This window comes from Tenrec ecaudatus, chromosome 8 (genome assembly GCF_050624435.1).
Source record: "Tenrec ecaudatus isolate mTenEca1 chromosome 8, mTenEca1.hap1, whole genome shotgun sequence".
In the NCBI taxonomy this organism is placed as follows: domain Eukaryota; kingdom Metazoa; phylum Chordata; class Mammalia; order Afrosoricida; family Tenrecidae; genus Tenrec; species Tenrec ecaudatus.
In genome coordinates this window covers 5,471,693-5,495,929 of record NC_134537.1, presented here as the reverse complement: position 1 = coordinate 5,495,929, position 24,237 = coordinate 5,471,693, and the positions used below count along the sequence as shown (strand labels likewise).

Here is a 24,237-nt window from a genome sequence, read left to right as displayed (position 1 = left end):
AAGCTTCATCACCTCTCCACCTGAGAGGTGGGGCTTAGGACAGGCCACGCCCTCAAAGTACTAATGTCTTGCTCCCGCCCAAAGCTCCTCCTCTTAACCTTGCTTACCAACCGTAGAACTCACTGGCCCCGCCTCAAGCTCTCCGAGCGCTAGTGACTCAGCCCAGGGAGAGAAACCTCGGCTTTTTCCGACTTGGCCGGGGCGTCTCCGGCCCGCCTCGGCCTGCCCTGCCCTGCCCACAGCCCACACCCCGCCCTAGCGGAAAGTTGTTGCCCCTCTGGTCTCAGGGTCAGAGGACGCCTCGGCGTGGCTCTCCGGGCGTGTGCCCCACCCACACTCTCCCCCTCCCCCCGGAAAAGCCGACCCCGGGAGGCGACGGCAGGCGGCAGCGGTGAGCAGGGCATGCTCACTGGCGCGGACCGGCCCGCGCCCGGAGCCAGAGCGCCCGCGCTAGGCGGTCCCCAGCGCTGCCAGCTGGAGCCGGGCGGAGCCCACGCCCCGGCGCAGGGTGGCTCTGCCAGTCCCCGCGCGCCTGGGCGGCCGCACACGTGTCCAAGCGTCACGTCCGCGCGCGCCCCCGGGGCTTGCGTCAGCTGCTGCTCTGGAAACTGGTGGGCTGGGGCGCTGCGCACTGCTCGGGGTCGGGGCCCGTTACGTCGCCAGGAGGAGGGCGCCGCTCGGGATAGGGGACGCCGAGCTGGATCTGGTACCCGCGGAGAGCATCGGCGCGCCTGAGCCCTGCCTGCGGGGCGCAGGCGGTCTCCCTTGCCCCGTCCCAGGCTGGGCACCAAGGCGTCGCTCCGGAGCCCACCGCCCGCGGGGCACGCTCCGCCCTGACCTCGGCGGCCCCGCGGCAGGCAGGCCCCCGCAGTTCCATGGTTGGTTCAGAACGCGATGAGCCGCCCGTCCTCCACCGGCCCCAGCGCTAACAAACCCTGCAGCAAGCAACCGCCGCCGCAGCCCCAGCACGCTCCATCCCCGGCTGCGCCCCCGGCCGCCGCCACCATCTCGGCTGCGGGCCCCGGCTCGTCCGCGGTGCCAGCCGCGGCGGCGGTGATCTCGGGCCCCGGCGGCGGCGGGGCCGGCCCGGTGTCCCCGCAACACCACGAGCTGACCTCGCTCTTCGAGTGCCCGGTCTGCTTTGACTATGTCCTGCCTCCCATCCTGCAGTGCCAGGCCGGGCATCTGGTGTGTAACCAATGCCGCCAGAAGCTGAGCTGCTGCCCGACGTGCAGGGGAGCCCTGACTCCCAGCATCAGAAATCTGGCTATGGAGAAGGTGGCCTCGGCCGTCCTGTTTCCCTGCAAGGTAAGCCCAGGTGCTACCCGCGCCCCTCCTGCGCGACCTTCGAACTCGGCTGTCCCCTAGCCTGTTGGCAGGCCCTGAGAGAAGAGTAGCTTTTCTGCTATTTAAAATAAAAAATCTTCACTTTGTCCGCCCCTCCCAAGCCCGTCTATCCACTTCGTAAGTACTTCTGGGATGACCCTGGTGTACCCGGCATTCACTTAATTAGAATACCTTCCTGCTCTACCCCGCCAGGTGTCTGTGTCCTTTGCACACGTGTGCTCTGTAGGGCCTGGGCCGCGCCAGTAAAACTTGGCCCGGGGAGCTGGTCTCTGGGGAGTTGAGAATCAAGGGGGAGGGTGAGCCAAACGCAAACGCACTCTCTGCTGGCATTCTGCTTGGCAAAAATAGTATTGGCTCCGTGTCCAGCCCGGCCCCGCAGTCCTCGCACGCGCACACGTGGGAGCTCTGGGGAGCTTAGACGGCCTGTTTGCCTCCAGCTTCACGAAAACCTTGCAGGCCACACCTCTCCCTCCCTCCCCGCCTCCCTGGTCTTCCAAGGACTTGAAAGGACCTAGGAATTGTGGCTACGGTTCTTGTTTAAAGTGGGGTGAAAAGGAAGGTCTGTCAGGCATTGAACTGGAAGGGCACCCGGAGCTGCTGTTACAGCTCTCTAGAGCTTTGTTTATTTTTCTAGTTAAAGAAGTTATCAGTGTGCTGGCAGACCACAAAAACTAGACAAGTTGACGGAGGACATCAGCAGGCCTTCCCCACCATTGTTGGGTTACTGTCTATTTATGGCCTTTTCCAAACAACTTATAAATGTGTTCTTTCTGCCAAATGTATAAATCATAGAAGTAAGTGTGTGTCCTTTATATACATATGTTCACATAGATGGTCGTTCTCTAAAAATGACTTCTGCCACTTGTTATTTTTAATTCATATTATCACATTTTATTCAGAAAATTAACTCATCTTCTAAATGGCTGGATAGGATTGCACTGTATGGTCAGATTATAATCTCTAGCTATATTTAGCTCTTTAAAAGAGTTAGGAGCAGTTTTACAGATCTGTTTCTCAAAGCCAGAGCTGTATAGTAAATTTCATTTTCTAAACATAGAAATGGAAATAGCATCATTAATACTTAAAAGTTGTTGTGTCTGGCTAATCTGCTTGACATTTCTCCTCAGTGCTGCCTGTTTTAATGAACAAGAGCTCATTTTTTTAAGTTAAAAATAATCCATCAGAGAATCAAGCCATGAGATCACTAAAGTAAAACAAGTGATTTGATTTTGTGTACTGCCCTGCCACAAATTAAGTTTAAAATAGCCCATTCACATGAACGTTTGCTTCATTGTTTGGACAGTTAAGGAATTGAAACCATAATAAATTACTTTGCTTTAATTTAAACCTGTCCCAGTTCATCCAACCTGATCATTGTTTCCTATAAAATTTAGATGAAGTTCCATCCTTTTCATGGAGTCGTGAAGACAGTAACAAACTGGTGGGCAGAGAAGATGTGCTCTGGGAAGAGAGTGAGCATTTGGCATTAGATATTGGGGGGAGGGAGAGTGCCCCTTTGGAGTTGTGAGGAACTAACTACCTCCTCAGCCTTTGCCTTTCTCCCAAATCCTTTTATGCAGGGCTGGTAGAAAAAGGTGAACTGCAGTTCAGAAATAAACATTTGATTTCAGGATTTCATCACAGTTCTAAAAAGGGTTCTCCTAAGGGCATGGTGGCTGCTCCCGGGAGAAAGGAAGGGAGGCCGTAATGACACGCTGTATCAAGTGTGATGTTTCATTTTGAGCCTCTGGAATGAATTTACTGGCTCCTATTCAAGAGCCTCTCGAGTGAACGTACTGGCTCCTGTTCAAGAACCGGTTCTTTCTGAGCCTGCTAACATGTCAGTAAAGTCTTTCTTGAAGTGTGGCTCTCTTGGAAGTCAGAGGTACTCATCCTGTCTTGTGATTTGTTCGCGTCCCAATTCTAAATGAGTGCAGTTGGGAAAACCATCATGTCAACTAACTAAAGACTCAACTAACTCCCCATACATCAGGAAACAACTTAGGAAAGTTGATGGGGGGGGGGGCAGAGTGTGTGTGTGTGTGTGTGTGTGTGGTGTGTGTGACACAGAGAGAGAAGGCTTCATTGTGTGTGCCTCAACTTTAGTTGACCAAGAATCCAAACTGTGGATAGGGCAGCACAACCATGTAGTATGGTTGGTTTCAAACTTGGATTATATAAGGAAGCCCAGCAAACAGCCACGATCTAGGAGTTGGGAGTGGTGAGAGACCATTGAGAATGATAAAACGTGTGGCAGGGTGAAAATGAAGCAGGCTTGTGTGCCTATAGTCTTTAGGATTTCAGTTTGAGGCTCCTAGGGAGTTCGTTTTCACTAAAGTTTCTGGGTGGTGCAAATGGTTTGTGCTCTACCAACCTAAAGGTAGGCAGTTCGAACCCACCCAGTGGAACCATGGAAGAGAGCCCTGGGAATCTGCTTCCATAAAGATAACAGCCAGGAACATTTTATGGAATGGTTCTAAGTAATACATGGGGAAGGCCTGGTGGCGCAGAGGGCCTATGTTGGGCTGTTACTTGTAAGGGCAGCAGCTGGAAACTACTCATTGTCCGTAGGAGAAAGTGAGTCTTTTTAGTCTTATACAGACAGACTTGGAAACCCACAAGGTGGCCATGAGCCAGAACTGACTTGATGGCAGTAAGAGACAACAACAGGTTTGCCTTGTCACTGTCTCCGCCTGCTTTCAGAAGCCACACAGACCAGCTGATTTGAGTTACCAAGCCCAGTTCTTGGGAGCTGCCTGCTACTGCCACTGTTAGTCTGAGGGGAGGGGGCGGGGGAAGGAATCGATTGCTTAACTCTTTAAGGACCTGTCGCTTCTACCATTCCATGAAAAGAAGGGAGGCCACATGGAATAGATTGGCTGTTAGGTATTTCAGCTTCTTGCCAGGGGTCAGCTTTCAGTTGTTGTTTTTTTTCTCAAATGGGGAGAAAGACAAGGTCTCTATTCCCATACAGAGTTCACCTCAGAAACTTAAAAGGGGCAGTTCTTACCTGGCTTTTGAGGGTCTCAATGAGTCAGGATCCATTTGATGGCAAGGAGTTGTTTTTTGTTTTCAGATGAGGAGACTCATATTTGTAGAATGGTTAAGTAATCTGGCAAGATCACACATCTAGTAAATGGGCTAATTCATGAGCCTACCTCCCAAAGGCGCACAACCTTATTCCTTCTCAGTAAATAGGGATTTTAAATCTGAGCTACCAACTTTGAAGACTCCAAATCATAACTGAGATTTGACACCAGTAACAAAACCATCTGAATGGATGAGTGTTCTAGATGGGCCTCTGACAGGAACGTCCCAAGATGATGACATACATACTTGCTATAAAAACTCACTAGGAGGAGTTTTGTAGGACTTGCAGCGGGAGGAACATTAGAGAAACAACAACATACAAGCCTGGTACTTTGGGAGATTTCATCACAGCTCATGCTTCATTTGCCAAACAAATGGGTATATTGCCAAACACTGCTTTCCTCGCAGGTGTGGGTCACTCCAGGAAAGGTCAGCCCTTTGACAGAGGACAGGTCTCCCTTAAAGAAAGGGTCTCTATCAAAGTCAGACTCTCCTCCACTTGAATGTTTAGTCTGTTCCCCAGCAGTTCCACCATTGAGAAGTTGGGACATCCTGCAAAACCACCAGCCACTGCTCGGAAGAAAGACTAGGCTTTCTACTCCCGTCAAGAGAGAGTCTCAGAAACTCAGGCAGTTCTACCCTGTCCTGTAGGGTTGTTAAGAGTCAGCCTTGACTCAGTGGTAGCGAGTAGTTGGTTTTTGTGCACCCTGCCCCCACCCTGTATGTCAGGCCTCACCGGCGGAACGTGTGCTTACAGGAGGAGAAGTAGAGTCCGCGTGTTGGCGCCCCAGCCTGGCTGTATGGCTTAATGTATGCCACGTTCTGCTTTCCACAGCTGTGCAGACGCGGAAAAACACTCCCACCACCCACTTAGACGGTAATATGTTAACTACCTTTTCTTTGTCTTCTCTGAAAATTTCTCATAGCATATGGAAATTCCAAATGCATATGGAACTAGAAAGCCTTAGCGGGACAAACCTTCCCTGCAGTCAGGACTATGACACGGTTGCCCTAAGGAAAATGGTCATTGGTGGCACAAATAGTACCCCAAAAGTGGTCTGTTTGAACCCACCCAGTTGTGCCCTGAAAGAAAGAGAGCTGGCCATCTGCTTCTGTCGAGATGACTGCCAAGAACTTGGTGTGACTGTTAACACAGAGGATCTCCTGAGTCACAGATCAACGACAGAAGTGAAGTCATCCGCAACAGCAGGACACCAGAGCCAAGTCATACTCCTCTGTTGAAAGTTTAAAAGGTTCTCAGTGTGGTCAGTCTAGCAGAGGCAACATCCTTCACTGCCAGCAGGGCCGGGGTCCTTGGCCTGGGAGCATCCAGAGGTGTTAGGCAACACTTGCTCACCTCTGGTTGATTGATGGGGCTGGCAATGTGGATTGCACCTTGTGAGCCATTTGGAAAATTTCAAGAAAAGCCAGAAGTCAAGACTTGTATGCTAAATTTGAGGCCAAAAATGGGGAGAAATTCCATTATCTTTTCATTCCAGTTTTCAAAATAAAATTCTTTGAAGCCCCCTTGTATCTCGCTTTGAAACCACAGGCCCAACTCAGTGTGAGAGCAAGCCCTTGCCGCCAAGCCAGCTGTGTGTGCAGGCCGCATTCCACTACAAGTTTGCAACCTCAGCTCGGCTTCTTATTTAGACAGTGTTTCGTGAGCCTGGAAGTTTTTATTTAACTCTTACCATACATGAACTTTGCAGCGGTGATGGGTTCCAACTGCAGGTCATTTTGTAGCTTGTTTTCTTTTCATCTTTATTTTGCCAAGAGGCTCTCTCCTGACCATTGGGAGACCTAACCTATAGTCTTAGTGACTAAATGTTTGACTTTGTACAAGTCAGTTCAGTTATTGATACCCAAGGACCTTGAATAGTATAAGAGGAATTAGCCAAAGGCTGTATACCAAGGCCTTTGCCCTAAAAGTTTAGAACATAGTAATAGATGCAATGGGAAAGAGCACGTGTTAGTCTGAGTTGACTGGAGAAACAAATTCATATGTGCTCATGTGTAAGAGGGAACTTTATATAAAAGAACAATTGTACATTAAGAAGACATCCCAGTCCAGATCAAGTCCTTAAGTCTGATATTACCCCATGTGCTGAATGTAGTCCATAAATTCCTCTTCAGACTCACACAGCCATGCAATGACGCCAAATGCAGGAAGATCACAGGCCAGTGGGTGGAAAGTCTTGTGGATCCAGTGGGGGTAGAAGCATCTCAGCGCTGGCAGGGGTCTCCATGTGGCTCCTCCAGCTTCAGGGCTCTGGCTCTTTTGGTGTGTCTCCATGTGGCTTGTCAGCAGGAATGTCTCACAGGGAGACAAGCAGAGAGAGAGAGTGTGAGTGAGTGAGTGAGTGAGTGAGTGAGTGAGTGAGAGTGAGTGAGAGTGTGTGTGTGTGTGTGTGTGTGTGTGTGTGAGTGAGTGAGTGAGTGAGAGAGAGAGAGAGAGAGAGACCCCGACCGAACTCAGGGAGCTATTTATCTGTCTCCCATCCAAATGAGGTCCTCAAGCTGCAACCCAATTGACAGGCTAGACTCCACCCCTTCACAGGTTGACAGGAGATTATGTAACTACCACAGAGCACTAGTCAGAAGTCAGCAGGACTGAGTTTTCATCCTGGTTTTGAATTATCTTGGTCCAATCCAACTAATTTCCTGAGCTTTACTTAACGCTCATTAACAAGATCAGCTGGTGATGCAAGCAGTGGGGGTTGGAGTGGAGACCCAAGCCCATCTGTAGACAATTGGACATTCCATCACGGAAGGGTCACAAGGAAAGAAGGACAGCCAGCACCAACGGGTGCAGCATCCCACCGACGGAAGACCCACCATTCCTCTAGTTCCTTAGTGCTTCCTTCCCCGCCCACTGTCATGGTCCTAGTGTGATCGTAGTTCTGTCTTACGAATCCAGCTAGACCGGGAGGATATACACTGGTACAGATATGAGATCTGGACACACAGAATCCAGGACCGAGAAACCCCTCCGGAACATTAAAAAGGGAGAAGCAATACCTGAGAGTAGGAGGATGAGGGAAAAATAGGAAATTGACTATAATGGTTCACTTACCACACCCTCCCCCAGGTTGATGAGCACCAGGAAGGTGGGCAAAGGGAGACAGTGGACGGTATAAGATAGGAAAATCATTTATCAAGGGGTCATGAGGGTGGGATGGTGAGTGAGGGAAAGGAAAAAGGGGCTGATACCAAGGGCTCAAACAGAAAGTGTTTTGAAAATGATGGTGGCAACATATATACCAATGTGTTTGATACAGTTGATAAGTGGATTGTTATAAGAGCTGTAAGAGCCCCCAATAAAGTGATTTATTAAAAAACAAACAGCTGGTAACACTATGAGCCTTAGATGCGAAGGGCCTTAAATGAACCCCCTAGGTGCTGTGGGGCTGACCCCACCTCATAGCGGTCTGGAACTGAGTAGAATCGTCCCTGTGGATTTCTGTTCAGGTGGAGTAGAGAGCTTCACCTCTCCTTCAGAGCGGCTGGTGGTTTCAAACTACTGACCTTGTGGTTAGCCGATCTCCAATAGGAGATAAGTGGTATTACAGTGGCTGTTAGCTGGTAGGTGTCACCTAGAAACCTGAAAGGGATATGCTGAGTTGCCAGAATAGTCTCAAAGAATACCTTTTCAGCAAAGCTCTCTTTACTTTGGGAAATTGCCCCAATGACCAAACCATTTGCCAGCAAGTAAATTCCAACTCATGCAGGCCCTCTGTGTCAGAGTAGATCCATATTCCCGAGGGTATGCTTTTGGATGGTGGGTTCTTAGAAGTAGATTACCAGGCCTTTCTTCTGAGGGCCTGTGGGTGTGACTGAAGTCTCGGTCTTTCTGTTAACAGGGGAGCCAAGCACGTTTTATCATTTTATCGCTGACACCAGTTGACTAGTTTTCCTCAAGAGGAGCTGTGGGAAGCAGGGTCCCTGCACACTGACAGTGCAGCTCCAGAGGTTAAAGGACACACTTGGTAGTACAGCTCTGAATGTGAAATGAAGCAGTAGCACCAGAATGCTAGGAAGGAGTACAAAAGTGTACCACTTTTAGCCTAACTGTCCAAAGACTTCCACGGGTCACCTTGAACTGAGACTGGAGTAAATCTTTGTCAACGAGAGCAGATCCTGACTAAAGGTGCTGCAGTTCTGACCTAGGAAGCAGTAGTCTGAGAGTAGAGCTCTAGTTGCATTCAGTGCTCAGCTGTGAACCAAAGAGGCGGGTGCTGCACGAGAAAGGTCTGGCAGTCTGCAGCCCTAAGAAGCCCCGCGGGGAGTTCTCTGTTTTGTGGAGCCCCTGTGACTCAGAACCATCCCAACAGCAACACAGAATGTGTTAGAGCCCTTTCTTGAAGCCCTGTTCAAAGTGTCTAGAACTAGGACTCTCAAGACCTCAGGGTAAAGTCCCGTAAGATGTAGACTTAAGCATCTACGAGAAAGGGCTGTTCTTGTTCAGATCCACAAAGGCCTCACTCTGGAAAGTGGCAAGTAGTAGGAAAACATTGGCTCAGCTGGAAACGAGTGTTAGAGTGGTCAGGGTGACAGCATATGTCTGGCAAACTGTCTGTGGTCCTACAGAGGGTCCCTGCTGGCATTTAAATGTGGTCCCACTCTCTGGACATCCTAAAAGGGAAAACTGGAAAACCAAGAAAGTTTCCCTAATCAAAATGTAGCTTGACATGAAGCCTTCACTCACTTCCTACTACTGCATCAATTCCCACTCATTGCCGGTGCCAGCGACTTGGGTGCGCCTCATCGTGAACCGACGCACAGCAGAGGGGAGACACTGCTGCGGCCTGCGCCACCCCACGGTCGCTCTCATGCCTGAGCCCCTGGTCGCAGCCACTGTGCATCCAGCTAGTCAAAGGCCCTCCTCCTCGTTGCTGGCCATCTACTTCACCAAGCACGATGTCCTTCTGGGACTGGGCTCTCCTGATGACATGACATGTTCCAAGTACCTAAGGCAGGCAGTCTGGCCTCGCCTCTTGAAGGAGCATTGTGGCTGCCCTTCTTTCAAACAGGTTTGTGCCTTTGGCAGCCCACGGTGCGTTCCGTTTTCTTTGCCAGCACCACAGTCACCAGTGGAAGTGCCCCTTGGGTTCCCAAGACTAAATCCAGGAGTAGAAGGCTTCATTTGTCTCCCGCTAGTAAGCCTTGGGGTTAAGGCTTACATGACACATGGGAAATTCTCTAGCAGAATTTCATCAACTTTGCCCTAGCTGGTCCCCATTCCATCCGTTTCTTAAAAGCTGGGAAACTGTTCTCTTTATTTGTAGTCTTGTAAAGATTTTATGTAATGATTTTCATTCCACATTCTCGGTGGATTCTATGGCCAAATATTGTGGAGCGAGATGAAAGATACGCATCAAAAGACCCCTGCCGCTGAGTGGATTCTGACTCATAGCAACCCTCTGCAGACTAGCAAAACCGTCAACCTTGAGAGCCAGCGCCCAGCCTGGACTTTCTCCCGCAGAGCAGCTGGTGGGGGGAGGGGGGTTGAGGTTGGCAGCCCATTAAACTTTAGCGTAGCGGGTAGGCCTGCACACTCCTCTGAGGGAGCCCTGTCGGCAGCATCCTGGACGTGTTAGACTGTCGTCTGAAAGGTTGGAGCCAATTCAAGCCCACCAGTTGCTCTGCAAGGACAGAGGAGTTAGCTGTCTGACCCTGCAGAGGTTCATCGCCTCGGAACCCTTACTGAGGCTCACTGAAAGGCAGTGGGTAGGTACATTAAGCCTTGATAGCCCTGTCAGGTTAGCATTGGACTGTTAAATCACAAGGTCAGCAGTTCAAACCCACCAGCCACTCTGGGGAAAAGATGAGTCTTTCTACTCCGGTGACGATTTACAGCCACAGAAACCCTGTGGGGCAGCTCTGCACTCTGTCTTGTGGGGTCGCTCTGAGGTGAAATTGATGGGTGGCCAGCATTTGTGTTTGGTGCACAAATGCAGTGTCTTTGGGTCACTCGGCCCTCCATTTTAACCTCCTACTCTGGCACTGCCAGTGCTGAGCTGTGAGCCTCAATCTGTCCCCATCGGGGCTGGCTGGCAACTTCTTCAAGGCTCAGTGTCCCCCCTGCTTAACAGGGTGCTGATCAGCTGCAGAATCATGCACCCCAAGGCCCTGGCACAGTGCAGACTAAGTAAGCCTCTGTTTGGTGTGCCTTTAGATAGTGGTGGGACAAGGCAAATTGGTCAGTCAGCTTCTAGGACCAAATCCAAGCATATCCATTTGTAAGAAAAGATACACTTGGGTTTTCTTCCCCATGGCTTCTCTCACTGAGCTTCTCTTTCCTATACCTAAGCCTGCAGGGACTCAGAGCCGGGAAATGTAGGTTTAGGTTATGCTTTTTGATTGATGAGACTTTTCTGTCACCCCTTTAATGTTTTCAGACATTAAAGACTGGTTCGAGTAAACAACTTTTTTTAATACATGTTTTTGGTTCTTTTAATTCTGGAAAATATAAATGCATAAAATGTATAGCACTACAGGTTAGGCACTTGGCTGTTAACCTCAAAATCAGCAGTTCAAACTTACTGGCCTTTCCACAGGAGGAAGAAAAGGCAGCCCGCCCTTATCGATATTTACAGACTCGGAAACCCTTTGGAGCTGATCCACTCCATCCAATAGGGTTACAGTGGGTCGGAACTGAGTATAATTCCACCGCCTATAAATGACCACTCTACCATTGTTGCATATACCCTTCCACACTGGCCTCTGTGCTCCTGGAGGTCTTCCAAAAACAGATGAGGTGAGGACCTTTTGCACATGCTGTTTCATAAAGTGTTTGTCATCATTGTTCATCTAGTGATCTCTTTTCACATAGGTAACTAGTTGGGACTTAATGCTTATATTATTCCATATTTCAATCACGTCGAGGAGAATTGTACAATTGCTACCACAACCAGTTTCCAAACAATCTGTTTCTACTTGTAGTTCATGACATTGTCTCCCTTTTACCCCCCCCCCCACCACGCCTGTAACCCCCCCCAGGTCATTTTTAATCACTGCACCCTAATCTTGGAGGCCATAAAGTTGGTGGTGGGGGGTAAGGGCTTTTGTTATTGCTAGATGCCGGTACGTCAACTCCACCTCCCAGTGCCCCGGTGCCCAGGGGAATGAGACGTGGACGGTCCTGCACCGTCCTCACAGTGGTTTTTCCGTTGGAGCACGTTGTTGCCACTACTGTGTCAGTCCATCTTGTCAGGGTCTTCCTCCTTTTCTGTGTCCTTTTCCTGGACCATGTGTGATGCCCTTCTAGAGCGGTCCTCTCCTGGTTGCTCCTTTGCAGTCACGTCCTCCTGAAACTAACTGTATTTCTACCCAGCAGCACCAATCCTGGGTGCTGTTATCCTTTGGGTTTTTGAATGCCACTCCTGCTTTTGGTCCCTGCCTTAGCCATAGACCAGAGTTGGTTGGTCCTTAGAACTCACTAACTTTGAATCCCACCCACCTTGGCCTTGGACTCACTTGCAGCCCCAAGCCATCTGCCTCCAGATCTTCTCCCTGCACTGCCACCTGTTTGCCAGCCAGCTCCCTGCTTGAGGCACTAGCTGGCAATGGGCCCTGACTCTGGCCGCTCTCGTCAGACCCTGTGTGGTGGTGGAAGCCGGTGGGCCCTAGAGCAGGCAGAGGCCTTTTCCTCGGTCAGGAGAGCCCCTGCAGTGGTGCAGCAGTTTGCAGGATGAGTAGGTGTGGTGGTGCAGTGAGGTGGGGAAGCCAGGGGAGTTGCTCGTAGAGAGTGCTGGTTTTGTCTTGGGTGCTGAACTTAGGTGTATTGCTTCATGTTCACCTCCTGATTACCTTGAAAAGTAGGTAGGGCGACGTTAGTCTCCCTCCCTTGCTAAGATGTTTGCCCAAGGTCATACGATTTCTGAATCTAGGGAGCAGAAATGCCAGTCTGGGCCTGGCAGTGACACACAGAGTGGCTTTTCCACCACAGCTGCCTGCCCTGCCAGCTGCCCTCTCCCCCACCGAGTGGGGGTGGGGTGGGGCAGTGAGTCTTTCCCACCCCAGACTCAGGCGGGTCCTCTGGAGAGAGAAGGCAACTGTGCCAGAGGGACCTCTTACCAGTGTTGCCAGATTAAAAGTACAATGCCCAAGTAAGTGTGAATTTTAAAGGAGCAACAGATTGGGGGGGGATGTATAAGTCTACCCCAGATATTACTTGGAGACATTCTGTGTTTCTGTTTGTTTGGTGAAGCAATGCAGACAGCGACAGTAAGTAGCAGTGTGTGGCCGGCTGGGGGGTTGAGTTAGGGTGATGAGGGCGGTGGGGGCCTGGCATGGGAGGAGTAGGATGGGGAAGGTGCTGGTAGCAGAGCCGAGGCCCTGTGACTCCACCTCGTCCTTCTAGGTGCCTTTGTTTGCTGGAACTTGCACTCGGAGGGGACCTGACAAAACTGGTTCTCCAAGACAGTGTGTGGCCGCCTGCTCACTCTGGCTAGGATCAGATGAAAAGCATGCATGGTCAAAAGTCAACTTTTTGTTAAAGCTTTCTGGGATGAAAAATAAACCCCAGCCAGCCCAGTGAGTTTTTTTATAAGGCCAGGCACCCCTCCCCCATAGCAGGATGTTCTCCAATTCCTACAATAATATTCCCTCCCCTATGGCCCCCACTAAGGTACTTGGTAGTGAGACAGCTAGCTGAGACATGCTACTGGTCAGCTTTCTCTTACGCAAGGCCCGTGACTCAGAATTGAATGCCCGAGCTTGTAAAGTGAATTGTCACCGCCTCACTGCTTTGCGCAAGTTCTGTTAATATTCAAAATGTATTATTATTATATACCTTTCTGTAATATTAATGTATAGTAATCATTGAATAATAATTGTTGGTCTCGTATGACTGTAAAACTGAAAACCAAAAAGACGCAAACCCACCCCACCCCACCCCTTGCCATCAGGATGAGGCTTACCCCTCCAGACCCGGTAGGACAGAGTAGAACTGCCCTGGAAGGCTTCCAGGGTTGTAGATCTTTCCGGAAGCAGACGCCTCAGTTTCTACCTCAGGGCGCCAGGTGAGGGCAGCAGGTCGACCCTTCAGCCAGCAGCCAAGCGCTCAACCACTGCACCGTCCGGCCCACTAACGCTGCTACTGCACTATTCATGGGCTTACGTCACCTCTTTGCACTAACTCGTAGCCCAGGTGACGACTTTTTCAGTTCAGTTTAGTGAAGATAAGGTTCTGAGAGGAAGGCTGCTGGACAGCTGCAGATTGAGTGACAGTAAGGCACAGACGTCCTTCAGCTGGCCCTGTTGTCCGAGCCGCAGTGTGATTCCTAGAAGGAGCGTGTGCTCACCCACTGTTAATAATAGTCTGAGGGTGCCTCGCAGGCACTTTGGTAGACATCCGCAAAGGTGACATGATGGACTCAAGGTCCCACAGGACACAGAGTACTTGAGTTCTAATCATAGCTCCTCTAACAGTGGTGTCAGCACACGCCCCGGCTCAGGGGACCTCCAACCTTCAAAGCTGACACCAGGACTGCTGTTTCCTGATCTGGGTAAGGCTTCAGAAGAGCTTACAAATTCCTCCCCGAATGGAGATGAAACACCTCTAGCCACATTACAAAGTAAACCCATAGGACAGAAGTCTGAGATTAACGTACACATTTTTGTCCTTATTTAGTCTCAAATGGTTTATTGAATTTTTTAATTCTAAATTTCACAGGGAGGCCACATTAAAATTAGCACAGTGGGGCAGACAGCAACAATGCATCTTCTGCAGATCAACCCAGTATTAGTTACTCAAAGTAGGCAACAACATATAAATGAGTAGGCCAATGAACAATCAATAAATCCACAAATTACCTGGAAAATAACAGCAATCTTTCAGTGACTTTTGAGTAAATAAACATTTTTAAATCACAAAGGCATTTTCTTAAAAGTCCTTTTAAAAACAGATTTTTCTTCTTTCTTTACTAAATGTTTCTTTGATCAGTCTGACTATGTCGTTATAGACCTTTGGGTCCCTCCACAAAGGCAGTTCTGGGGATTAAAATGGAAGCTTAGCTGGTTAAATTTTACCATCATGTGACTCGGCACTAGATTTAGCTGCCCCACCCATGTGAGCAATTCGAGAGAATATTGAGTAAATGCGACTTCAACCAATAAATGCGAAACCGCAAACCCCCTGCTGTCAAAAGCATACGCCTGCAGGTGAGCTGTGCAGCCTGAATTCGTCCTTCCAACTGAACTACCCTGGTGGCACAATAGTTAAGTACTAAGTTGCTAATGGAAGGTTGGCAGTTCAAATCCACCAGACATTGAAGGAGAAAGTTGTGAGAATCTACACCTGTAAGATTCCCACCTCCCTACACACACACACACACACACACACACACACACACACACATCAAACCTTCCATCTTCAAGTTCATTAGTTGAATACATGAATATATGTGGATGATGAACTAAATATGCAAGCAAACTTCCACATCTTTCTCAGAACCACTGGTGGGTTCAAACCAACGCACTCTTGGTTAGCTGCTGAGTGTTGTAATCTTACACTGTAAAGATGGCGACCTTGGAGACCTGCGGGGCAATGCCGCCGTCGCTCAGCATTGCTGCGAGCATGAATTGATGGGAAGGCAGCAGTTGTTGTTTCTCAGGAACAGGGTTGTGATTCTGTTCTGGATTTGCTCTGGTGAGTTTCATGCTTGGGGTCCTCTTTCAGACAGCCTGGAGTAGAATCCCAGTTTGTCTTGCATTTGGGAGGATGGGGGGACAAAACTTCAGTGGCCAGAGTCTATACTTCAGGCCCACAGGTGTGTCCAGCCTTACCCGTTTGAAGGATCAGAGGCGGTGAAAGGCATTGTCTGCTGTGGGCATCAAAGCCATTAATGTCTTTATTACAGTGTTTTATTGCTTCATTAAAATAGGCCCCAAGAGCCCCTGGTGAAAGAAAAAACTATTAACTTGACTCCATTCACGTGCAGATATGTAGCTAAAAGTGCAATTTTTCTTTGCGTAAAACACTATCCCAATAAAACCATTCACTCAACCCCTTCCTGTAACTGCTTTGAAACAATCAGAAATCTGCTTCCTACAAAGGGATGTATAAAGATAGCTCAGCCCGGCTGTTTAACATGCTCTCTTTTAATATGATTTTACACTTTTAAGAGTTTCAATAATAGTACAAAAATTTCCCCCACCAAATCAAAAAACCCATTGCCATTCAGTTGATTCTGACTCATGGTACTTCTCCACAGGGTTTCTGAGCTGTCAATGTGTATGGGAGCAGACGGCCTCATCCTTCTCCCAGAGTGTAGCTTGTAGATTTGAGCCACCAACCTCTTAGTTAGCAGCCCAACACTTAACTGCCAATACTTACCTTTATCCAGATGGACCAGTTGTTCTCTTTTGGCCCCCTTTGATCACCACCTAGACTCTCTCCGTACACTTCTCTACTAATGGAATGCAAATTGCAGACATCCTGCCCCTCAGTTCATTTCTCCCACACACAAGGACATTTTCGTATGTAATAAGATGATAAACTCACTGTCACTGAGCAGGTGCTGTCTCATAGTGACGTCTGTAGGACAAGGTAGCACTGCTCCCGTGAGTGTCTGACACTGACTCGCTACAGAAGCAGAATCACCCTCTTTGTCCCGAGGAGCATCTGGTGCTTTCGAACTGTTGACCTTAAGGTCAACTGCCCACTGTGTGACCACTCCGCCAACCAGGGCTCCCTCTGGTTATAACTGTCAAAACCAGGGACTTCTTACATACAGTAGGCACTATTATCTAATCCACAGTCCCTATTCAGAGATCAGCTGTCCGTCCAGTAGTGTCCAATAGCAGATTCTGTTTCCCCGACAGGAACCGTGCATTCCACCCAGCTGCCAGTGGGCATTTTGTGATCCCTGCAGCTGATATAAACTGATGGGCATCCCCGTTCCTCTGCATATTCCAAGACAAGGTCATTTCTTGGCCTTAAGTCAACAGCGCATGCACAACAAAATAGCGATTGTGCTTTGTCTTACTTGGGGCGTTCTCTTTGGAGGCCCCAGCGCTCAGCAGATGTTTTGCTAATAAATCTCAGCTGTTTCCTAGGAGGTAAGTAGGCTGAGGCAGGGCGCTTACCTCACAGTCCCCAGTAGGGATCCAATTCTGTCGTGGGGCTAATGCCACCGCTGTTGTGCTTCCTCACCAGAGCTTGGTGGTGTAAATGGTTGTCAAATTGCGTGAATCGAATTAACGAGGTTACGTGACCTGTTCTACGCCAGGCACATGGTCCGTGCATGACTTTCGCTAGCACCCAGCTCAAGATGATAACATTTTGCCTCGTGTCATAAACAAATGGAATGTATCTGTTTGTTTTGTAAATAGCAGGTGTCTGTCGCTGACTGTATTTCTGACATACTGTGTGCGTGAAGGGGTTCTTTGTCGAAGGAAAACGCTGCCTGCATTCCAACTTCAATACCGCTTTCAAAGCCAGGCCCCGAAGAATTGGCCCTAATTGCTGCCTTTTGCAAAGACTTGAAAATGAGGCAGTAGGTCACACGGTGCTTCTCATGGCAGAACACTTCTCGCAGACTTTTGAGCCACTGCAAGATGGAGGCTTTCCAAGGAGAGAGGCACTACAACATTTCTTTGTCTCATTCTGCGGGGCCATAGTTCTCCTCGCCATCATTTTCCTTAGCTTGGGGCTTCTGTGGTTTCTACCCCCCCCCCCCCATCAACCCCCTCCGGTGAGGTGTGACTTAAAACACATTCTCCCCAGGGGAACGAGCAGCCACTTCCCCGAGGAGACATCTTTTATAGGTGTGCATGAGTCCCGCGGCACAGCCCTCGGAAGACCGACAGGTGCTTTCTCTCAGTATTGAAGTAAAGCCCCTGCCAGCCCCAGACACAGGCATGCTCTGACCCCTTCCTACGTCCATTTGCTGGGCAAGCCGTGGCCAGAGAGTGAACATGAAAACCCCAGGACGTCCTTGAGAGATGCCAGCGAGGCTGGGAGGGCCTAATTACTGGGCTGCTTATTTGTGAGGTGAAGCTGCCTGATTCCTCAGGGAGAGGAGCTTTCAGGGCTGTTTTTCTCCTTCCTTACAAATCAGGACGTTAATATTAGAACTTGCCTCATAAAGCCTGTGTCATGGGCTCTGGTGGTTGTGTTTGCTGGCTTGGGGGAGGGCAGTGTGGAGGCAGGTCAGTCCCTTCAGTGTCTTGCTGCTTTGGCTGACTCCTAGGCTGCTGTGTGCGGTGGGGGAAGTGCCCGAAGAGGGAACGCTAAAAGGCTCCTGGAGTGGCCACAGAGGTGCCTCCATGTCTGGTCTATCAAATGTGCCAAACCAGCTCCCTAGGCTACTGCTGTGTCTTGCAGCCCATCCAGTTCTAATGGTGTGCACTGGCACTCCCCTCCTGCTCTGCATCGTCCCCACTGGGCTGGAACAGAGACCATCTCGGCCTGCAGGCTGGTGTTAGCCCCTCATTAGAATTGTACCTGCAACTGCCTGGGGACCAGGTTTTGTCGTTGGTCGAAATCCAAACTCAGACACTGCCATCGAGTTGATTCCAACTCATAGGCCCTACAGGACAGGACAGGACAGAACTGCCCCTGTGGGTTTCAGGGCTGTAAATCCTTATAGAAACAGAGCCTCATCTTCCTCCCGAGGAGCAGCTGGTGAGTCTTAAGTGTGTGGTTTTCAAAGAGGAGCAGTCCCACCCCCAGGGGGACATTTGACTGAGTCAACTGTGGGCCCACTAACTGGAGGGTGGGCAGTTAGAACCTGCCAGCCAGCAGCCTAGCCCTGAAAGCTGTGGCCGTCTGCTCCTGTAAAGATAGACGACCCTGGGAACCCCATCGGGCAGTTCTGCTCTGTGAGATGAGTTGAAATTGACTTGAAGGCAGTGGTTTCGTTTTTAATTTTCATTGGGGAGGCAAATCTGATTGACACACATGGGCGGGGGTTGGGACAGGGCATAAGGACGCTCTCACCGGTAGAGTGCAGCGTGCTGCTAAGCACCCCGGAGTGCACAGCACAGAGATCTCTGGTTGACGGTGGCCTGGAAATAAAGTGTCTGAGGGAATCTGGAGCTGTCTGTGGTCTTGAGGCGTGACACTATACTGCTCCCTGCAGGGGAGTCCCAGGGTGGTGCCTTACGCACGCACTTGATTGCTGACCCAGAGGCTGGTGCTTCAGACCCACACAGCGGTTCCTCAGAAGAACCATCTGGGACTCCACTTCCAAAGGCTCACAGCCTTGAAGACCTGGCAGGGTTCTGCCCATGACCCTGGGTAACCATGGACCCACCAGCCATTAGTGGGTGGGTGGGTTATGGTTGGTGCCCTCCATTCACACTGTGTGCTAGTAGCAAACAAAACCACCCCTTCCACAGTCTCTCTCTTCTCCAATAACTTTGCTGAATATGCCTCTCCTCCCTCACCCTGTTCCTGCCTTGAAATCTCCTCCTCCTCCTCCTCCGCACATCTGTATTCCTCTTGTATTTGTGCTTTTTAGAGTTGGAGCTTTCCAAGGAAACACAAGCCGGGGGCTCGGGAGATTTGCGTTTGCTGCTAGAGACAGTTTTACAGGTTGTTTCAGCTTACAGTGCCCTCTCCCCAAGTCCTCACGATGGTCCCTGGATGAGAGCCTTGATTTAGGCAACAAGAAAGCCCCGTGTGGTCTGAATGCCAGGCCAGAATAATACCACGACCATCAGAAGTAAGCCATTAGAATCACCTGGGGATCTTATTCCAGTGCAGATCCTGATTCCGTGTCCCCGGTGGAAGTGCAGATTCTCAGCAGGAGGTAGAACTGGTTGGAAAGGAGGCAGAAGCCCTGGTTCCAAATGGAGACCTTTTCTTTTTGGAGGTCGTCCATACTGAGTTGCCGGAAAAGTAGCACTAGTGGTCATGAAAACACCCTCACCCACTAACGCTTAGGAGGAGCCCTGGTTGTACATAGAGTTGCTAACATCAAGGTCAGTTGTGCGAAACCTTGCTTTAAGCTACACTGTGGGAGAGGGAGGAGGCTTTCTACTCCCATGTACAGTGACGGTGCCAGAACCCACGGAGTCAGCTCAATGGCAGAGTTTTGTTTTGTTTTGTTTTGTTTTAGGAAGTTCAGCTTGTTTAGGAAAAGCAGTTAAGTACCCAATGCGGTCATAAATCTCTTTCCAGAAGGGCCTTGTCCACATAGATGGTAATAATGTCTTTTCTGTTTGTGTAGTTGAGGAGGCCCCTCCCCTTCTCTCTATTTGTGTGGAAGGAAGAATTGAATGTGTGCTTTGTAAAACAGCAAATATTTCAGATTATAAATATTCCTGCTTGAGTTACCCAAGGAAAACAGTTGTAAAATTGTTGCTGGCTGATAAATACTTGTTGTAAATTTTGGACTTGTTACTGTGGTTTGCGACTTTGGGGCAAGAGGGACAGATGGTATTTTTCTGTGCACCATTTGCCAAAGTTCATGTCGTCCCTGGTTTTATTCTTGGACAGCGATGGTAAACAGCTTATTCTGAAACATCATCTTAACCCAAATAATGAGGGTCTATGTCAGTCAGAGATTCTGCCAAGTTCAGGGCTAATTCTTGCTATTTTTACTCTATGAGTGCACATGAGTGCGTGCAGGCGTGTTTGTTTTTAAACTCTGGGGTGGGGGTGGGAGTAAAGCCTCACCCCAACCTCCAAAACCTCCTTATTCCTAGCCACACCCTAAGTTAAAACCACAGTTGAGAGGGATTTTTCTTTTAAGATCTGACAACTGGAAGTGTAAATACATATGGGTAAAGAAATTTGCTTTTCCTGCTGATTAAATTTCTTTACACTCAGGTTTTTAAAACATAGTCAATGATTTACAAAGGTGAATAAGCACCCCCCCAAAAAAAAGGTGAATAAGCAAATCCTATGGGCAAAGTGAAAACATGAAATTATTCCTGCCAGTATCTGTTGAAGGGTCTAATCGGCTTTAGGTGAGTTGGAGGCGATGGGTGGGGGGAGAGCAAACCGAGCTACTTTCTTTCGTTAAAGCCATCCTTCTCTCCAAGCTTAGGGAAGAGTAATCTCCCAAGAGTGGATGCTGTCATGCTTGCTTCCGTATTCCCTCAATAACTCCAGCTGAGCCCTTGTATAGAGTAGGTACTTGGTATCTACTTGTTGGTGGTGATTAATTCCTCCGTAAAGATTCAAACGTGGCCTGCCTATGATTTACAGGGGATTTATCCCCAAATACAGGGTAGGGAGAAACACAAACAGTTCTTTTAGCACTTAGACACAGTGCCTAAGAAAAATAACCTGGCCCTGCCCTTCCTGGGTGCCACCTTGTCTTCATGGGGTGGGCTGGGAATCCAGGTAGGATGCACCAGTTTACCTGCCAGACAGTCTCTGCTCGGCTGGTGGGAGGCTGATAACTAGTTTCAGCTGAAAATGTGATTCAGGATCCCTAAGACAATGTCAGAGAAACCCAGGCGCAAGGGTCTTCTTGTGGACCTGTAAGAGTGACAGCCTCGGACACCCCGAGGGGCAGGCCTGCCTTGTCCGTTGCAGTGGCTGTGAGTCAGAATCACACCCTTTAGACCTGGACAGCCTGTGTGTGGGCACTAGACGACAGGCAGTCTTCAGAGTTCCTCAGTCGGCTCCGAGAGGTGATTTCTTTCTACCCCAAAGGTGTCTCGTCCCTAGGGGGAGGTTCAGAGGGCAAGAAAGGCCAGGTGATGTTAGCACCACATGAGGGCTCTCCAGCGCCCCATTCCCTGGGCTGGTTGGTCCAACAAGGTACAAAGGGGCAGGCTTCCCCACTGCTGGTTGAGCCAGAAGTCAGACGGGAGTAACACTTCTCAAAACTTTCTTCAGAAGAAAACTAGTCTGAAAATAACCCGACCCCACCCCAACCCCAAACAATTTGAAAAACACTTTTTAAGTGGATTCGCAGAAAATAAAGGTGAAGGACAGGTTGTCATACAAGACTTTTTCTGACAAGATTATAGTAAGAAACTGTTAGTTCTCAGATCTTTAACAGGGTTGGAATGGGGAGTGTACAGTAAGTACTCCTCTGGATAAGGGCTCAGGATGTGCCCTGCTGGCATGCGTGAGAGCACGTCAGCTTCACCTAACTTACGTGAGTCAAAGTGCTGAACCGAGGATGTCGTTTACACCCCAGACGCCTAGAGTAGTTAGACCCTCTGTGGAGGCAGGCCACAGTCAGCATGCTGACGAGGCCCAATGTCTTTCTTTCCATCTTTGCAGTATGCGACCACCGGCTGCTCGCTGACCCTGCACCACACAGAGAAGCCAGAGCACGAGGACGTCTGTGAATACCGTCCCTATTCCTGCCCTTGCCCAGGGGCATCCTGCAAGTGGCAGGGCTCCCTAGAAGCCGTGATGTCCCACCTCATGCACGCCCACAAGAGTATCACCACCCTTCAGGGAGAAGACATCGTCTTTTTGGCAACAGACATTAACCTGCCGGGGGCTGTCGACTGGGTGATGATGCAGTCGTGTTTTGGCCACCACTTCATGCTGGTGCTGGAGAAGCAAGAGAAGTACGAAGGCCACCAGCAGTTCTTCGCCATTGTGTTGCTCATTGGTACCCGCAAGCAGGCCGAGAACTTCGCCTACAGACTGGAGCTGAACGGGAACCGCCGGAGACTGACGTGGGAGGCCACGCCCCGGTCCATTCATGACGGCGTGGCCTCGGCCATCATGAACAGCGACTGCCTGGTTTTCGACACAGCCATAGCACATCTTTTTGCAGACAATGGGAACCTTGGGATAAATGTGACTATTTCTACATGTTGTCCTTGAATCCATCACGTGGAGTCCATAAATTTGGGGGCATAGTGTTCTATGTTTAATAAAGGTTTTTATAGATGTTTTGTTCACTACGCCCTGTGTTCTGCTAAAACAGCAGCTTCCTGTCTCATACATAGACCCACAGCCATTGCCATCAAGTCCGTCTGACTCACGGCCCTCTGGCCATGCAGTGGTCAGCAGTCAGATCCTAAGCAGAAGGGGCGGTGGTTCAGACCCACCAGCTGCTCTGCTGGAAGAAGATATGGCAGTCGGCTTCCACAAAGGTCACAGTCTTAGGCACCCTCTGGGGCAGCGCTCCGAAGCCCTACAGGTCACTGTGAGTCTCATGTACACCCCTTCACCTGCATCAACCTAACCTTTTATTAACTGGGATGATTGGAGGCTACAGACTGATCTAAAACAAATTGTAGTACAAGTGAATGTCGTGTGCTGACGGGTTGCTCAGGATGCCTGCAGACCAGCTAATAGTGTGAGGCCCCTCCTGGCCTGCCTGCCTTGGCGGGTCCCCTCTACGTGGACAAAAGCACAGTGTCTGTCAGCCAACAACTTGCAGCTTATTTGGGGTGGGGTGGGGAGGGGTGGGTAAGAGTTGCTTTAATGTGTTTCGAATGGTGTTTCTCTAACTGGAAGATGACCGTGTACCTCGCCCAGAGAGAGCATCTGTTTGAAGCAGATTTGCGGTGCCTGCGGATATGTGGGCTCCTCGGATGACTCGTTCCCACAGTGAGTTTTGGGAATCCCTGGGTTAGAGTGTGGGCAAGGGTCCAAATTTTAAAGGTGCTATAATATTGCCCTCTACTGAGACTGCCTTTCTACTGCTTCACCCACTCCCACCCATAAATTAGAACTATATGCCCCCAATAACAGCCTGAGAAGTGGTCACTCTTGTGTTTGGAGCAGATTGATTGTGGAGGAAAAGGGGTCGTGTGGTCAAGGACAGTTCTCATGTAATTAGCACAGATGACGTGTGTGCGTGTGGTTTCCATCGGAAGCCCTCCTTGAGTGTAGATGGTGTGAAAAACCAGCTCAGTAGAGTTGGAGAAGCTTTAGAACAAGTGTCATATGCTTGCTATTTAAAGGCTTGTTTGGGGTTTTTTTTTTCCACATTCACTAGTTTTTTAATAAATATTTTCAAAAAAACTTAGTTCTCTCCTTCATTTTTCTGTTTGAGTAATATACATATTTATTGGGCACCTACTATGTGCAGGTGCATCAAAGTTTATCTCCGCTATCTCGGGGGTTGCTGCTGCTCTGTTTTCACATGAGAAAGGTCCCGATTCGAATCAGTGGCAGCATGAGATCCAAGTTCACTTTTGTGAACATTTTACTACCATTGCTGTGATCTCTGGGTGCCTCTGTCTGGCACAGCCAGTTCTTGTTGAAGAGAATTCCTATTGCTTTGGAGAGCCAGGAAGAAGAGACCTGGTTGATGCTAGGATCCAGAGGTGAGAGCCCAGCTGGTGTAGCGGATTACACTTGGGACCGATAACCACCAGGTCATCAGTTTGAAACCACCAGCCTCTTCTCTGGAGAAAGATGAGGCTTTCTACTCCCATGAAGAATTTCCAGTCTCAGAAACCCACAGGGGCGGTTCTCCTCTGTCCTATGAGTTGAAATCGTCTGGATAGCAGTGAATTTGTGTTTGGAGCACACATAGTTCTGAGTATGACCCAAGGTAACCCTCTTTCTCAGCCCCAGCCCTAAACTCTCGTGAGAATTGAGGGTGTCAACCCAAATGCCTTGTGGGTACTGAAGACAGCTTTCCTTAGAGATGCCATTTCATTGGAGTAGAGCCAGGTAGAAGTGATGGCTTTAAAGAGATTTTGTACTTTCTCAGTGAAAGGTAATGTTGGGTTTTGAGCCAGCATAGAGTTCTAGCAGTTGCCAGATTGCTGTAGGAAGGTACTCTTCAAATGAAAAATAATGTTCCAAAAGTAGGTTATTAGATCATGATTAAAAATGAATTAAAACCACATCTCTTGCCACTAAGTTATCAGTCACGAATGTCGACATTTCAAGCCAACATATAGCAGTAT

The 24,237-nt window shown here is 49.3% G+C and overlaps 1 protein-coding gene across 1 annotated transcript; it reads left to right on the top strand.

The window, feature by feature from the left end:
- The first annotated feature begins 183 nt into the window (after window positions 1-183).
- On the top strand, window positions 184-22,269 carry SIAH2 (siah E3 ubiquitin protein ligase 2). Its single transcript, XM_075555939.1, has 2 exons — window positions 184-1,308; window positions 21,635-22,269. Exons 1-2 carry the CDS (start codon window positions 895-897, stop codon window positions 22,190-22,192), a joined length of 972 nt encoding a protein of 323 aa, XP_075412054.1. The 5' UTR covers window positions 184-894; the 3' UTR covers window positions 22,193-22,269.
- Window positions 22,270-24,237: the final 1,968 nt, after the last annotated feature.